Here is a 16956-nt window from a genome sequence, read left to right as displayed (position 1 = left end):
CTTCCACTTTCACATTTTCAAGGCATGAAGGGTTGAAAATTAATATTGTGATTTGTATATTGTTCGATATTTTTGACTCTATATATTTCAGATATTGCCACCTAGATATCTTGAAGTACTAGTACTTCTGCATGTCGAACAATTTCAAGTTAGAATCAGTTCTATGAATGTATGATATTATGCTCAATTTTATGTTATCTTTATTATACCATGTACTATATAATTAGAGCTATTTTTTTAGCACAACACAGACGTAAAACACTCGTACAAAACACATATACACTCACCTCAGTGAACACATACACACACCCTACCTCTACGGGCACCACCAAGATATTGAGTCGGAATCACATCTTTAGATTGAGGAAGACACCGCAAGCGCCTCCATAGTTGACGGAATCACCTCCTTCCACTGAACGAACATGAAAAGCCTGAAACAAATTCAGAAAAATGCGAGCAAGCAGCGCCAAATCTAGAACTTCAATCCTGATGGCTTAGTTCACAAAAAGAACCCAACTATCCGAGCTAGGCTCAATTCGCATGTCACTAAGTGACAAAAGGACGACTTTAAATTGTTAAAAATAATCTAACAATACTACAAATTTTGAATCCACACAAGCAAATCCTAGGCTCGCCCATGTAGACACCACTCCCGCGGTAGGCGGTGGAGGCAGCAGGGTAACCGAATCCTCTAACTTAGAGAAGGAAAATCATGATACAATGCTAACCTAGTGTAAAATGAAGAAGAAAAATTAGGGACAGTTAGCAGGTTGTTTACTATTGGTACTTCTTTTGAGAAAAACTTTTGATCTATTCATTTTCAATCATGGTAGTACAAACGAATACTAGAAAATAATAAAAATTGCATCCAGATCCGTAGACCACCTACCGGTGACTACAAGCACTGAAACGAGTTGAAGGCGTGCCGCTGTCATCGCCCCTCCCTCGCCGGAGCCGGACAAAACTTGTTGTGAAGTCACTGTGTTAATGCCCCATAGGACTAACACAACAGAACAACAACCACCGTCCATGAAGAGTAGCGTAGATCGGAAGAACAACATAAAGACACACAAATATGGACGAGCGACAACCAAATTCGAGCAGATCCACCAAAGACAAATTCGCTGGAGACACGTCTCCACACGCCCACCGACGTTGCTAGACGCACCACCTGGACGGGGCTAGGCGGGGAGAACCTTATTCTATCTTTAGGGAACCGTCGCCATCTCGTCCTCCTAAGCACGACACAAACTCTAATAAAACTCGAAGAAAGATCTAAAAACGGAACTCTCCCACCGACAAAGGCCGAGATCCACTCCGCCCCCATGAAACTAAGGGTGTGTTTGGTGTCCGTCATCGAATGGAATGTAATGGGTTGGTTCCGTCCCTAAGGCCCGTTCGTGTGTTTAGTCCGTCGGAGGAACCGGAACCCACTGGTTCCAGGGAGGCCACTGGAGACGAGGCAGAGAACCCTGTCTCTTTTGGGGAGGCGGCTGCTGTTGCGACTCAACTAGACATGCTCAGCCGAATAGACTACTGCTTTTGGTATTTACTCTGAATATTAATAATCCAGAATTATTTAATTCACCATCGGTTGCACATTTTGCAGAAAGTCCCCGTACTTTTGTGAAATCAACCCGTGGTCCCGATTTAAGTGGGAAGAGAAAAACGTTTCGCCTTTTGCAGAAACCCCCTGAGGTTTTGGTTAATTAACATGTGATGCTATTTTAAGTGAGAATAGGAAACAATTCACTATTTTTAGAAAACCCTCTAAGACTTCGGTTAATTAAACCCGCCGTCCGTCTAGAAAATAAAGTTTTTATATATACAAATGTTTTTCTATATTCATATCTTTTAAACCGTAACTTTAATTTTAACATTTTATATATGGAAATTGATTTTAGAAAAATGTGTAGAATATGAATATGATGTATTTTTTACCCGTTAACTATTTTAAGTACTGTTTAGGGACAAATTCATATGCTTTAAATAATATTCATATTAAACCCTAACTCCAATTTTATCATGTTATATATGAAATTTGATTAGAAAAATACGTAGAATTTGAATATGATGTTGTTTCACATGATAATAATTTTTATAATGTTGTTTAGGATGCAACGTTAATCAGCAATGCACGATCCATCTTTATTTTGTACCGGTGTCGATTCAAATTAAAAATGAATACCTCAACAAAAACAAATTGAAGACGAAAGAAACCAGAACATGTATAACTGTCAAGAGTGGAAAGAAGGATAAATGACAAGTCTGATAAGATGACATGTTGAACAAAGAACGTGGACCTATTGGGTCTTGAATCATGGTTATTGTGTTAGGGGCGTGTTGTATTGTTTCCTCCCATTGCAACGCACATGCTCTTTTGCTAGTTACTATAAATGTACACAATAGATGTGTAATTTAAAAATTAATTTAAGTTTTAACCTTACCTATGGATTGAAAGAAAGCAAGTCACAAGAAAAGCCCTTATCGTCGGCGTCGCCGTCGGTCCGCCCCATCTCTGATGGCCTCTAGAACATGGAGGTGCGGAGGATCTTGGCTCCCCGCCGGCGGGAGGGACCCTGCTCTCGTTCTTGTTTGATTCAGCATCTTGGTTGGGGCTATGTGGCAGTGGTGATGTCCTTTAGTAGGAATAATGTCTCACATGTTCTACATCCGTCCCGATGGTGCGTCTAGCATCGTCGGAGAGCGTGTGGAGATTTGTCTTTGTCGGAGAGCGTGGGATTCGGTTGATGCTCGTCTTGGGTGGACCAGTGTGGATCCGATCTTCGTTTGGGTGTTTATATGTTTGATCCTTTCGATCTACGACTTTCTTCACCAGCGATGATTGCTACTCTGGTGCACTGGTCCTATGAGGCGTTAGCACGACGACTTTCTGACTGTCTACTACAATAAGGTCTGTCCGACTCCGGTGAGGGATGGGCGATGACGGCGGCACGCCTTCGGCTCACTGCAGTGCTTGTAGTCATCGTTAGGTGGTCAAAGGACACGGTTGTAATAATTCTTATTACCTCTTTTATTCTTTGTACTCTTTGTAGTGGCATGATTGAGGAGGAATAGATTGAAAGTTCATAAAAAAAGCAAGTCAGGAGAGGGTACTGTAATTTCGAAAGAAAAAAAAGGTACCGTAGTTAGAAAAAAAAAGATACTGCAAGTTAGGAGAGTATGTTAGAGGAACCGGTTCCGGCAGCGGGACGGTGCTGCTCCACGGCGAGAAGTTTGTTTTTGTAAACGGCATGGTTACAACTAAACCTGGGCAAACGTCGGGCCGGGCCGGGTTTCGGGCCGGGCTTATAAAAGCCCGACCTTCATTTCTCAAGCCCGAGCCCGGCCCGAAATCAAGCCCGAAGCCCGAAAGCCCGGCCCAAATGCTGTTTTTTAGTACGCGCACGTGCAAGCCCGGCCCGAAGCCCGAAAGGCCGGCCCGAAATACGAAAAAATTGAAGCCCGAGCCCGGCCCGAACTATCTTTCGGGCTGCAAAACAAAGCCCGAGCCCGGCCCAAATGTCAAGCCCGGCCCGGCCCGGTCCGGGTTTATCGGGCCGGGCTGCCCATGCCCGGGTTTAGTTACAGGGCTCGAAGATTCGCGCCAAGGGATGCAGGTGAAGCCGACCACGACACCTCCTCCACGTGGCCAAGTATGCAACGTGGGTCCCACCTCCTTAAGGAGTCGGCCACTCGTCTCCCTCCCTAATCTTCTCTCCCTCCCCTCCTGTCTCTCTCAGATCTCTTCCCCCATCGTTCCCAACCTACCTCCCCCCCGTCCTGATCCCTCCTCCGCTCGCCCATCGGCGCCAGGTGAGCCAGAAATCAGCGACCCCGCCCTAGGTTATTTTGCTCCGTCCGCCCGAATCGCCTGCCCTCGCCGGTTGATCCGCGCGGGGCCTTTTGTCTTCGTAGCTGCGGTGGTTCCGTCGCTTCGATCGGATCCTGTGCCGCGGGGGCGACTCCGATCTGATCCGTGACTCGGGTTATTCTGATTTTGCAGGTGTGGGCGCTCTCAGGTGGGTGGAGCTTGACCTGCGGGGATGGATCGCGCCGAGCTCACCACCGAGCAGGTCAGTTGATGCATTGGGATATGACTGCCCTCCTGATTTAGTTTTGCCGGTCCCGAGTGTGTGTGCATTGAAACTTGTGCTGCTAGCTTTAGGGTATTGAGATTTTAAGATGTGCTGGTGGCGCACATTACCTGGGTGCGACGTCTGAAGGAAATTGGATTCAACAGTGTTCGAGCGAAAATAGATGTTTTTGTAATGTTGTTTGGAAGTGAGCAATGTTTCAAATCACGGGCCTTCTTCATTTTGGAATTTAGCGGAGCAAGCGGTTAGAGAATTTAAATAAAACTAGATTCCGCCGTTTGCTACTCCAATCCAGAGTAGTTAAAGGTAGATTCTGCTGTATTCGTACTAAATAGTAGTGTAGATTTTCATCTCCATGCCAGATTTTTGTGTTGCAACTTTGGTTGGCATTTATGTGGTCATGTCATTGTGCTACTCTAGGATGCAGTCAATTGACCTGGTACTGTCCAGACTGCAGCTATCACGGTGGGTTTCTTGTTAGTTAGAAGATGCACTGTTTCTGTGTGATAATTTAAGGTATAAATATCTATTGTTCTCTCAAAAGCATGGACAACTGATTGTACGAGGGACAATTTCCGGGCAGGCCCATAATACTTGCCGCTGCTCCCTGTTAACTAAGATTGTTTTTTCATGAATTATCTGCAAGCTTTAGTGCTCTTTGAGTTGGATCATGTCTGTTAAGTGTATGTGAGGATGGTACCTGAATGCATGATGATGTCACCCTCTGTAAGTGTAGATACCTAGAAATAGGAGTGTAATGCGCAAATAGAATGCATGATTTGCTTCTGTCTGAACTTGACAACATCAAGGGGAGATTTTTAAGCTGCATTATTTATCTGATTCTTGTTTGTATTTCAAGGTTCTCAAGCGGGACATTCCATGGGAGACATATATGTCAACTAAGCTGATCACTTCGACATGCCTTCAGCTTTTAAGGCGTTATGATCACAAACCAGAAAGTCAGAGAGGTCCATTGCTTGATGAGGTTAGTAGTAGCATTATCATCTTAAATTATTTTTTCCTGTGGTAAATAGCTTAGGAAAACACAATTGCATAGCTGCATTTTGTTTGCCATCTTAGGGTCTCTTTGAGTCGCAGTATTTCTAAAATGCCAGAATAGGAAAAATGTAGGATTGGAATGTCATGCCATCTTGACTACAGGATTTGATAGTTATTTGATTGTGTATAGGAAAAACAATTGGATTCTCTCCAAGAGGTTGAAATGGATGCAAATTTACTTATGAAACCTGGTACAAATGAATCATATCATATGGAAAAATTTCTATGGCTTAAAATTCTATGGATCAGACAACCTATATAGGAAAATTTCCTCATTGTAGGATTTAGTCTGCTAAGTGGGGTAGGTTCACTTTTAACAGACTTGTATTTTTTTTCTCCTTCAAGAGAATCCCGAGTCATAACTGTCTACAAATACATCCTATTTGTCTTTGCACTGATCCTTGCCAACTTTTCACTTCTATTTGACTATATCCATATAATCCATATAATTTGATTTTTTTATTAATTTTCTAATAAAGGTTTTCGGGAAATTTCTATGTTTTATAGGATGGGCCATCGTATGTTCGTGTTTTTTTGAATATTTTGCGAAGCATCTCCAAGGAAGAGACTGTGGAATATGTGCTTGCCCTCATTGATGAGATGCTTGCAGGTGCTCAATGACTCATCTACTAGAATAGACCTTTTGTGTTAGTATTATAGACATAGTGTTGAACCATCGCCTATGTTTTCAGCGAATCCTAAACGAGCAGCACTGTTCTACGACAAATCTCTCTCTGGTGAAGACATTTACGATCCTTTCCTAAGGCAAGTATTAATTGATTTGATACTTTTTTAGTCCGTGTGCCTTTTTGTCATCTTAAAATCCGCACATCTCATTCACTGCACAAATAGATCAACATATGCTGCAATAGGTTGATTGTGCATGAATTCCTGTTCAAAAGCCATTTGGTGGATGGCCAACCCATGGGGACAGGACACCTTTTACCTCTCTGGTCTGTGAGTGGGATAGTGTTATAAAAACCGATTTTTCCTTCCACATCCTACCAATGTCAACCAGTTTTGGAATGAATTGGTCTTAGGATGGTTATAATCCACTCTACTAGGTTGCTTTCCACTCAGGTTGATAAGGGTATTCTGTAAACCAAAGGGGTCTTTAGTTCTCACTGTCATTATCAACATTTGATGTATATACTGGGAGACTGCAATATATTTTCTTGGATATTTCATGGATGCCATCCAAAATGGTGTGACTTAATAATTGGTCTCTAAACCAAACTGTTTTCCCCTTTGAGACTTCATAGCTCTTAACTTCTTATTATTCAGTATCCCACCATCCAATCCCTTCAACTAAACTTTGATAATAAGCCAGCCCATGGGCCAGCCACTCTACCTTGCACCATCTCAACTGGGATGAGCTGAGCACACACTACCTTTTGTTGCCAGTTTTTTTTCCCCTTTGTATTAGTCCATTCTCTGGCTGTCATATTTAGCTCACAAAAAATACCGTTTTCCAGGTTGCTCTTGAAAGGTAACTGGTTTGTACAGGAGAAGAGCTGTAAGATATTAACTCACTTAATAAGGTACATTCTCTTTAATTTCAAATGATTGTATTGTGGTTCTCCTTGTTCTGGATAATCTAACTTCACTATGATTGTAGTGCGAGACCTAAGCTTCAGAACGGCACGGTTCCAAATGGAGAGGCTTCAAATTCAAAGAGCAAGCTTACATCAATTCATGATGTGTTAAAGGGCTTGGTTGATTGGCTCTGTTCTCAGGTCAGAACATGTGAAATGGCCTTTTTGTTTATTATTGCTTTGTATCTATTGTGCTATGAAGCTAGTGTTCAGGAGCTCTAAACTTTGAGAATGGTGTTCTTTGCAGCTCAGGAGCCCCACCCACCCGAACTGTTCTATTCCTACTGCTACCCATTGTCTTGCCACTTTGCTGAAGGAGACATATGTTCGAACCTTATTTGTTCAGGCAGATGGTGTAAAACTGCTCATTCCTTTAATATCTCCAGCCTCAACACAGCAGTCAATTCAGGTATTGCTGAGTCCCTTAATTATATAGAAGATTGAAATATGCAAGTTGTTCTATTTAAAGAACACTAGTCAATGTGTACGTGCAATGCACGTTAATTTGGAATTATATTTAGTGCATGCGGATATTAAGTAGGATGTTATTTGCGTGTTATTATGTGATTATCACTATATTTGGCATGAAATTAACTGCACGCTAAACGTGTTGAGCGCTCGACATTGAAGCAGTCTAGGTCGTTGGATTGACATGATTTGATGGCTGAGATTAATTGGATCTGCCCCTTTGGGTCTTTTTATATTGGTATTGATAAGTTCTACTTTCTGTACTCAAATTGCTTATGCCGTTCCGTTTAGATTTATTGGATGCATGCATGTCACTGTTCCACAATTAACATCAATTGACTAATTTAGTTAACGGGGCAATCATCATTAGGATGAGATGAGCATTTATCAATTTACTCTAAGCAGCTCAGTTTTATGCAATTATAACTTTTTCATCTTCTCTAAGTTGTGAACTAATTTGCTAATCTACTCTTCGCCCCTTATTGCATCTTATGCAGCTCCTCTACGAAACTTGCCTTTGTATCTGGCTTTTATCCTTCTATGATGCAGCCGTTGATTATTTGTCCACTACAAGGGTTATGCCAAGACTTGTAGATGTTGTCAAAGGCTCTACTAAAGAGAAGGTGAGCTTTGAACTTTTCATGTTTTAATATGTTATAAAGTTCTTTCATATCAGAAATACTAACATAATGTTATTTTATTTTCTGTTTTTTAAGGTTGTCAGAGTTGTTGTGATGTCCTTCCGCAATTTGTTGGCAAAGGGTGCATTTGCTGCCCAAATGATTGATCTTGGGTTGCCGCATATAGTACAGAATTTGAAAGCTCAAGCATGGAGTGATGAGGTGAGGATATTAAAAAACCTTTACATTTTCAAGCATTCACTAGAAGATTGAAAGGCTGAAACCTCGTTTAAAGCATTTTTTTTATGTTGCTGGTATGTAAGTTAGTAAGAATGAATGATCTGAGATAGATTCCCTTCTAGAAGTCCAGTGAAGTAAAATGATATCTCTCTTTTTGATTTCCTTCATGCTTTCAGGAACAGCCTTGTATTTATTACTGTTTACTCGAAATAAACACTGTCATTCTAGAAGAAGAGCACTATCTTTAGTTTATTTTTTTTGTTCAGACCCTGCGCAAGCGGGAGCTACATGCACTGGGGCTGCCCTTTAGTTAAAATTTCCGTGTTCTTGTCTAAACTCCTCATGTCAACTATGTTAATTTGATGTATTCATTTGCCCTTTAGCTCACATTGACAAGCATACACATGAATATCCGGTGGAAACCAAGTTAAGGTGGGAACCGGTGAAAACCACGTGGAACCTATGTTTTGAAGTTTCAAAGAAGTCTGAAAAATATATAGTATGTCAAAGTGATGGTTTTCTATAGACATGTAAAATTCCAAGTTCAAACACATCCATTTACGGGGCATGAAAATAATAATTCAGCAATGAATAGCGCCGAACAGTGATTCATTGCTGGATTTGTTTTTTCATACCTCCTAACAAATTTGTGTCTGAACTTGGAATTTCACATGCTAATAGAACATCACCCTTAACATATTGTATTGTTTTCAGAAATTTTGAAAACTTTCAAACGTGGTTTCCTTGTACCTTGGTTTCCACTGAATATTCTCTCTGCCTGTAGTATACAGGCATACCCTAATACTCCCTCCGTCCCATATTAGTTGTCGCTCAAACGGATGTATAGTATGATATGGTGCGATGTACCATGATTGTAGGATCAGAGTTTTGTTGTATCTGCAAAAATGGTGTGGAATTCTTTAGTTGTGTATTCAGTTGAGTCTGTGTTATTACCTCTTTGAACTGACATTTTCCTATCTGTGCAACCAGGATTTGTTAGATGCATTGAATCAACTGGAAGTGGGTCTCAAAGAGAACCTTAAGAGGTTGAGCTCATTTGATAAGTACAAACAGCAAGTGCTTCTTGGCCATCTTGATTGGTCTCCAATGCACAAAGACCCAAATTTCTGGCGAGAAAATATCACTAACTTTGAGGAAAATGATTTCCAGGTATGTCATGTCCTTTTTTGAATGAAAATATAAAGAAGAATATCTCGTGGAACCACATGCAAAACTGCCCCCCCCCCTCCTGGTTGCATTTCAGGAGCTAAATGGTTGTATAATCCTTTTTTGTGCGTGGAAAATGTTCGTATAATCCAAAGTGGCCTATTTTAAATTTGGTCCGGTTCTCCTACACCGAGGCTAATTTTGCAGTTGCTCAACTGTGCGGTGCTGAATTTATCTGTTGTGGAAAAATAGGCTCAAAAGCAGCAAACAGTTGGTTAGCCAAATGAAAAAGGAGGCCAGCTGAAAAACCTGGAATATATCATAATCTACCTTAATGCTGCAAGCCTGAGTCTCTTGGACTACTTTCATCAGTCCCAGTGCAGCATGTTAAGATACTAGTGTGTGAAACACTCTAGGCCGTGTCTACGCACCTGGTTGCACCCATCTTGATCTAGTACCCTTCCATGTGGTTAATTAGTTCTATTAACTTTTTGTCAGGCAAAATAGCATAGAACGATTGTTCAACGGTTCCAGGGTCAAAAGTCTTTTTGTCGGGCATGCATATTGCATAGACAATTAAGTATAAATATGCTAGATTAGTATCTGGATCCAACCCAGCTGTGTTAATGACATCCAATGTGACTCTATTTTTGATGTTTGAGTTAGTGCCGATCAAGCAATCAAGATTTGCCTAATATATAATTCAAAGTGAAATGTTATTTTTCTGTACCTTTTTGTGGAGTGACACCTTCAATGTTGCAGATCCTACGTGTCCTTATGACAGTCATCGACACATCAACCGACACCACTGCTCTTGCGGTTGCCTGCTATGACCTCTCACAGTTCCTTCAGTACCACCCTTCTGGCCGCTTAGTGGTGGCAGACCTCAAGGCGAAGGACCGAGTCATGAAACTCATGAACCACGACAATGCCGAAGTTAGGAAGAACTCGCTGCTCTGCGTGCAGAGGCTCTTCCTTGGTGCCAAGTATGCTAGCTTCCTGCAGGTTTAAGACCAAGAAGTTTGTATTTATATGAAGTGTTAGATCCACCGAACCCCATGCCATTTTTTCAGAATGGCGAAACAGCGATTGAGAATGTAAGACCTCTGAAATTTCCTGTCCAGTATATCTTGCTGTTATTTGATTTAATTAATGGACTCGTGTATAATAAATAATCTCAGCTATGGCTTGCTCGATGTAATAAAATGTCCATGGGCAGTATTTCTCTCCTCTGAACAGTGTTGTCCGAGGAAAGAAAGTAAACACGATTTATGTAAATGTATACTTTATGGGGACTGATTGGCAGCTTGTCTTCGGGCTTTCGTGTGATTTTCCTGTTATCCTTCATGAGAAGAAGTGAATTCGTGATCATGCAATGCAAGAACTTGACCTCCAATTTTCAGCATGGAACTGTCGTACATAATATTACTACGTAGTAAAACTTGCACAAAGTAGTCCTCGTGTCAAAGAGGTAAGTTTTATGTCATTAACTTTTGAGTGTACATAGATGATTTGCCACTTCTTACTCTGACTCTTTACGTTTCTTAGAGCATCTCCAGCTGTGCCCTCAACAAGCCCCTTAAGGGCCCTTTTTTATTGCCGGTGCCGAAAGATTGGCCCAATCGTGCCCCCCAGAAGCCCAATTTTCGCCGGTTAGGGCCAAATTTAGAGCCGGCGAATCCAGGCCGAACTTGGTGTGCTTGGGGGTGCCGGGGGAAACGGTTTTGGCGCGAAAGCCTGGCGGGCCTGCCGAGTCAGCGACCGGGCGCGCTCGTCGTCCTCATCGCCTCGGTCTCCCGCGGGGAAACAATGCCAAGGTTGTCGTGCTGCCGCGCCGGTCACCCTTCCATTGATGCATCATGGGCGGCGTAGTGAAGGCACGGCGACGTGCGTCCTGCCCGCTCGCCGCCCCCTGCCGCTATAAAAGTCGGCCCTTTCCTCGCCGGTGAGCGCACGCCCTCCATCGCCACAGAACCCCTCCCTCCTCTCGACTTCTCACCGCCGATGCGCGTCTCTCCACTCTCCCCCAACGACGAGCATGGCCGAACACTACCCAGGCGATGGTGCGGCGGCCAACGGCTTCGGCCGCCGCCACCTGCACGAGGACGAGGCATGCCTCCTCTACGAGGCCGACTACTCGGCGACGCCGGACATGCGGGTGTCTGGCTCCTGGAGGCTCAGCGCCGGCGGCGTCCCGGTGCCTCTCGTGCCACCGGAGCTGATCGGCGCGCCGAAATCGCGCGCATCCGGTCCTCGCTGCCGGCGGCGGCGAGGAACGAGCCGAGGTACGCCCCCGACAGCAACATGCTGTGGACGGCGTACTTCGCCCGGCGCCACGAGGAGCAGCTCGCCTCCACCAACGGCGTCGAGCCCCGCGGCGCCTCAACTCCGACGGGCGGCGTCAATGGTGGGGCGTCCCCAGCCGCACCCTCGAGGCCATCCTCAAGTACATCAAGGGCAGCAACACGCCACGCCTGGAGTACCCAGCGCTGAAAGGATCGATACGGTCGACTAGAGGAGGGGGGAAGGGGGGGGGGTGAATAGGAGACTATAAATTTTAATCTTTCTTGTCGTTTTTAAGACTTAGCGGATAAATAGAGTTCACTAGATATGTAACTAGGTGAATGCAACCTATATGACAAGCAAGCTCCAAGATAAATATGCTAAGTAACAAACTAAGTAGCACACCAACAAGCAAACAAAAACAAAGTAAGGTGCGGGAAAGGATTAACCACAAGTGAGACGAGGACACGGATTTTATCTTGAAGTTCACTCTTCCTTGGGGAAGAGCTACTCTTCGTTTGGAGCGGTGCCGGAGCCAAAGCTTGCGGAACGCCACCGAAGGCTCACCGTAATCTCCTTCGAGTCACCCCCAACGGATGAGCCTCGAATCACTCGGGGTTGGTCTTGAAGGCGACCACCACACCTTTACAAACTTCTCCGGAGCACACCACAATCAAGGAAGCTTTCGGAGGAACCTCTAGCCGCCTAGGAGCCCAAGCTCCAAGAGTAACAAGTCAATGGGGAAGAAATGTTGCGGGGAACGCGATTTGGTTTGGTTAAGTTGTAGGTCGGGTCTTGCTCTCCCAATCCCCAAAGTTTCAACAAGTTTGGGTGAAGGGATTAAGAGTATTGAGCAAAATGGGGTGTAGCAATGGTGGAGCTCAACAAGACATTAGGGTTCAAGGTTGGAGGTGGAAGAAGGGAGTATATATATCGTTCTTGGCCGGGTGGGGAAATCTGCCCGTTGGACCCCGTGCACACGGGCTAAGTCAGCCCCGTGCGCATGGGGTACCCAGAGAGATTCACACCACCCCGTGCGCACGGGGGTCAAAAGACCCCGTGTGCACGGGGTACTCAGAGAGTTTACATAGTACCCCGTGCACACGGGGTCAAAAGACCCCATGTGCACGGGGTACTCAGAGAGTTACGCAGTACCCCGTGCGCACGGGGGTCAAAAAGACCCCATGCGCACGGGGTACCCAGTATCTTTCTGTTGCAAGCTTTCTGAGTACCACTAGCACACACACTAGGTTTTTTAGGTGGTAGGAGTGGTAGGTTAAGAGAGTAAGGTTCAACAAAGGCATTCCCACACAACATACATCCACACAGACCCCTCTTAATAGTGCGGTCTTTCCTATGACTCGAAGTAAACCAGAAACTAAAACCTTCGAAGCGCCGAAAGACCACGCCTTTGTCCTTTTTGAAATGGGGGGGGGTCGCACATCTCCATCGTGGAGCACTTGGAACCAATATCCTGCGATAAACTTTAGTAACCCATATTAGTTCAACTAACCACATTGTCATCACACCAAAATATAGAATAAGTGGCACTTGCACTTTCAATCTTCCCCTTTTTGGTGCATTGATGACAACGTGGTTAGAGCATGGCATAGAAGATAAAAAGATAGAAAGCCATGGGACAAATAATGATCATGATAGCTCCCCCTATATGTGTGCCCAAAAAGAATTCATCAAGAACACACATAGGAGGCTCTACCAAGATCATTATTGTCAAGACAAGAATTTAAACATAATAAACCTATAACGGTGCCTAGATCTCATGACATAGTGTGGTGAGCAAATATTGCGAGACGCAAGTTAGGCAAGATGAAATAATTGCAATAGGTTCAAAATAAAGAAGCTAGAGTCTCACAACCATAACTGAGAAGCTCACACAACCACACAAACGGAAAGTAAATAAGAGTATCTCAAGCCAACTAAAAACCAACCAACAACGAGAAACACGAGGCTTGAGATCTCAATCCACACACGACCACACTAGATCTCAACCCACACACGACCACACCACACACAGACAACCACACCACTTCTCCCCCTTTGTCATCAAGACAACAAAAAGGAGACAAATGGTGACACCCAGACCCGGTAGACAAGAGGAGGAGCACTCGAGGCATCATCATCATCATCAAAACGCCACCCAGCCATCGGGAAAGATCGAGCAGTGGCCTCACTATCGTTGTCCTCTGACCCTGGACCGACCTCCTCACGGGCTGCGGCCCAAGCTGCCTTTTGCTCACGCCGCATAAGCTTATCCTTGCCGATTCCTTAATCTAACGACGCTGGATAGACTGGCACATCTTGAACATGTTGCTCAATGTCTTGAACAGAGACTTCTTCTCTCCCCTGGCAAAGACGACCTCAGAACCAACAGACTTGGCCTTACCACGAGGGATCCGTGCAGTAGAGGACATGCCTAGAGTGAAAGTAGCACGATCCTCAGGCCGAGGGTTGCGCCCCTTCTTGATAGGCACATAAGGAGCAGGAGCAGCTGGGGTCCAGTTACAATCGCGCTTGGGAACAGAGGTCTTGAATGAGGCAATGTAGTTGGTAGGACAGACGGTCTTAATCAAAGCCTGAATGAACGGAGCATAGATCAAGGACTTGTTCTCTTGCACACACTGACGGAGCTCATAGAACATGAAATTCAGAACATCCACTTTCTTCTTCTGATGAAGATACACAAAGACATCTAGCATGGAACTCCGAACGTTATGAGAATCGTCTGCCTTTGGAGTGAGGGTATACCTCAAGATATGGTGCATGGTGTCATAGAGGGGCACGAGATCTTTGATGGACCCAGTGACAAACGACTTCTCTTGCTTGTATGCAAAAGAAATCTCATCCTTAGTGCGCTGCCCACTGTCTCGAACCTTGCCAAACTCATCAGATACAGTCTCGTCATCAATGAACGGGTAGGGAATGATCTCAGAGAACTTAGCCATAGGAGCAGAGCACTGGTGTGTTCCGGACATCCACGTGAGGGTGCGGGCAGAGTCATTGGAGAAATACAAAGTGGCAAAGAACTGCATCACCAGATCTTCATTATAAGGATGGTTGAACGAGACAAACGAAATGAGACCGAATGTTCCAAGAGCGGAGTACACACCGGGATACAAGTGATCATTGCCGCGCAAACTCTCAGTGTTGACTTGCTTGTGAGGAGCAAACTTCTTTGACTTGGTCATGAGAAGCTCATGATAGACCCTTTGCTTAAACTCGTTCTTGAAGCGGGGATCCACTCCCATACTGGTGGCAGCCACATAAGGATGGCTTTGTCTCTCAGCCCAAATCTCTGGCTTGGTTCACTTGGCAAGAGGCATATTCCGGAGGTCACGCCTGCCAGGAATGGCTTGCTCGGGACTAGACACCTCTTCCTCCTCTTCATCTTCATCAACACGATCATCTTCCTGTTCTATCTCTTCATCATCATTGGGGTTGTCATAGTGAGCATCGTCTTGCAAGTCATATTCTTCCTCAGAATCATCGAAGGCTTCAACAACGGGCCGCTTTGAGGCTTCACCGTGAACACGGCCTTGACCAGACCCAGACCCCTGACCCATGCCTTCAGATAGCTGGCGGCGAGCAATGGCGAATTCCTTGGATCCTCCTTTTGCGCGCTTGCGACGAAGCTCAGCCCTCTTGTTAGCGGAGTCTGAAACACACGCGAACACCCAACAACACAAAGTACGAAACACAAATGAGTACAAGTGCAAGGAGGATTGGCAAGGAGATAGACATAAGTCAAGTAAAAAGTTCCTGGATAGCCCGTGCGCACGGGGGCCCCGTGCGCACGGTACAAGCCCGTGGGCACGGGGTATTCAGGAATTTTGACATGAGTGACTTTTTGAATATAGGGTTGAGTGTAGACTCTTACCCCTTCTTCACAAGATACTCGGTCTATATTTCTGAATACGCCGCAAGGTATGTCCTATCACTATGAGAAGGGTATATGTGGAGCACTTGTACCAGAAGAGAAGCGAGAAACACCCACAAAAAAACTAGAGAGAAAAGACAAGAAAACCAACACACCACACACACGAAGAAAACACGGACACATCCCTCAAGAGAGGGCGGTGGCCGAAGCCACCATGTTTGAGTTTATTTGGTATGGCACCGCGAAGATATGAACCTTGGGCCCAAGACCAATACTCATCTTTGAAGCACAAGTACCATCTAAAATGGCTAATGTGAAAGATTGTGTTTGATTTATGCCCTTCTAGGATAAGATAACTCATGAGTTAAGCTAGCTCCCCCTAGACATGTGCCTACATCTATGCAAGATAATACATGAGTATGTGTGTGTGTGAGCAAGGATTTCATCCCAAGTTACTTATATCCACGATATTTAGCTCATGCCTTAACTCGCGGAATCTTGCTTCTTCAAGAGGCTTGGTGAAGATGTGGTGAAGATGTCTGCTAGTTGATTCTCGGTGTTGACATGGATTAACTCAATGTTTCCCTTTGCCACATGATCTCTAATGAAATGATGGCGAATCTCAATATGCTTGGTCTTGCTATGTTGAACCGGATTCTCGGCGATCTTGATTGCACTTTCATTGTCACACCAAAGAGGCACTTTGTCACATTTGACACCATAATCCATCAAAGTTTGCCTCATCCATAATAATTGAGCACAACAACTTCCGGCGGCAATGTACTCGGCTTCGGCCGTAGAGAGATATATACAATTTTTCTTCTTTGAAGACCAACTTACCAACTATCTCCCTAGGAATTGACATGAACCGGAAGTGGACTTGCGATCAACCTTGTCTCCGGCCCAATCGAATCCGAGTATCCCATTAACTCAAATGATGATCCTTTGGGATACCAAAGGCCCAAGTTTAGGGGTATGAACCAAATATCGAAGGATTCTTTTCACTGCCGAATAGTGGCTCTCCTTAGGAGCGGATTGAAATCTTGCACACATACACACACTCGACATAATATATGGCCTAGATGCACAAAGGTAAAGCAAGGAACCGATCATAGAGCGATATACCTTCTGATCCACTTATTTACCATTTGGATCAAGATGAAGTTGACCCTTTGTGGGCATGGGTGTCCTCATTGGCTTGACATCTTGCATTTTGAACCTCTTGAGCATGTCTTGGTTATAACATGGTTGGTTGATGAAGGTTCCTCCTCTCAACTGCTTCACTTGAAAACCGAGGAAGAACTTCAACTCTCCCATCATGCTCATAGCAAATTCCTTAGTCATAAGACTCTCAAACTCAACGTTAATAGCATGGTTAGTGGACCCAAAGATAATATCATCAACATATATTTGGCAGACAAACAACTCTCCTTTTACCCTCTTCGTGAAGAGAGTGGAATCTATTACCCCAATCTGGAACCCCTTCTCACTTAGGAATGCCGTAAGGTGATCATACCAAGCACAAGGTGCTT

At 44.4% G+C, this 16956-nt stretch overlaps 1 protein-coding gene across 2 annotated transcripts; it reads left to right on the top strand.

Annotated features, from left to right (window-relative positions):
- Positions 1-3672: 3672 nt before the first annotated feature.
- On the top strand, positions 3673-10575 carry LOC123044590 (probable V-type proton ATPase subunit H). 2 transcript variants are annotated; one of them, XM_044467376.1, is made up of 12 exons: positions 3673-3816; positions 4007-4076; positions 4957-5082; positions 5664-5766; positions 5849-5921; positions 6632-6697; positions 6775-6892; positions 6999-7160; positions 7717-7842; positions 7936-8061; positions 9070-9249; positions 10009-10575. In XM_044467376.1, exons 2-12 carry the CDS (start codon positions 4047-4049, stop codon positions 10255-10257), a joined length of 1359 nt encoding a protein of 452 aa, XP_044323311.1. In that variant the 5' UTR covers positions 3673-3816; positions 4007-4046; the 3' UTR covers positions 10258-10575. The 2 variants fall into 2 exon arrangements, with proteins under 2 accessions (XP_044323311.1, XP_044323310.1); XM_044467375.1 differs by having other exon boundaries at positions 3730-3846.
- The last annotated feature ends 6381 nt before the right edge of the window (positions 10576-16956 follow it).

This window comes from Triticum aestivum, chromosome 2B (assembly GCF_018294505.1).
Source record: "Triticum aestivum cultivar Chinese Spring chromosome 2B, IWGSC CS RefSeq v2.1, whole genome shotgun sequence".
NCBI classification, from domain to species: domain Eukaryota; kingdom Viridiplantae; phylum Streptophyta; class Magnoliopsida; order Poales; family Poaceae; genus Triticum; species Triticum aestivum.
The sequence above is the reverse complement of the archived record's forward strand: the minus strand, read 5'-3'. Positions and strand labels throughout refer to the sequence as shown.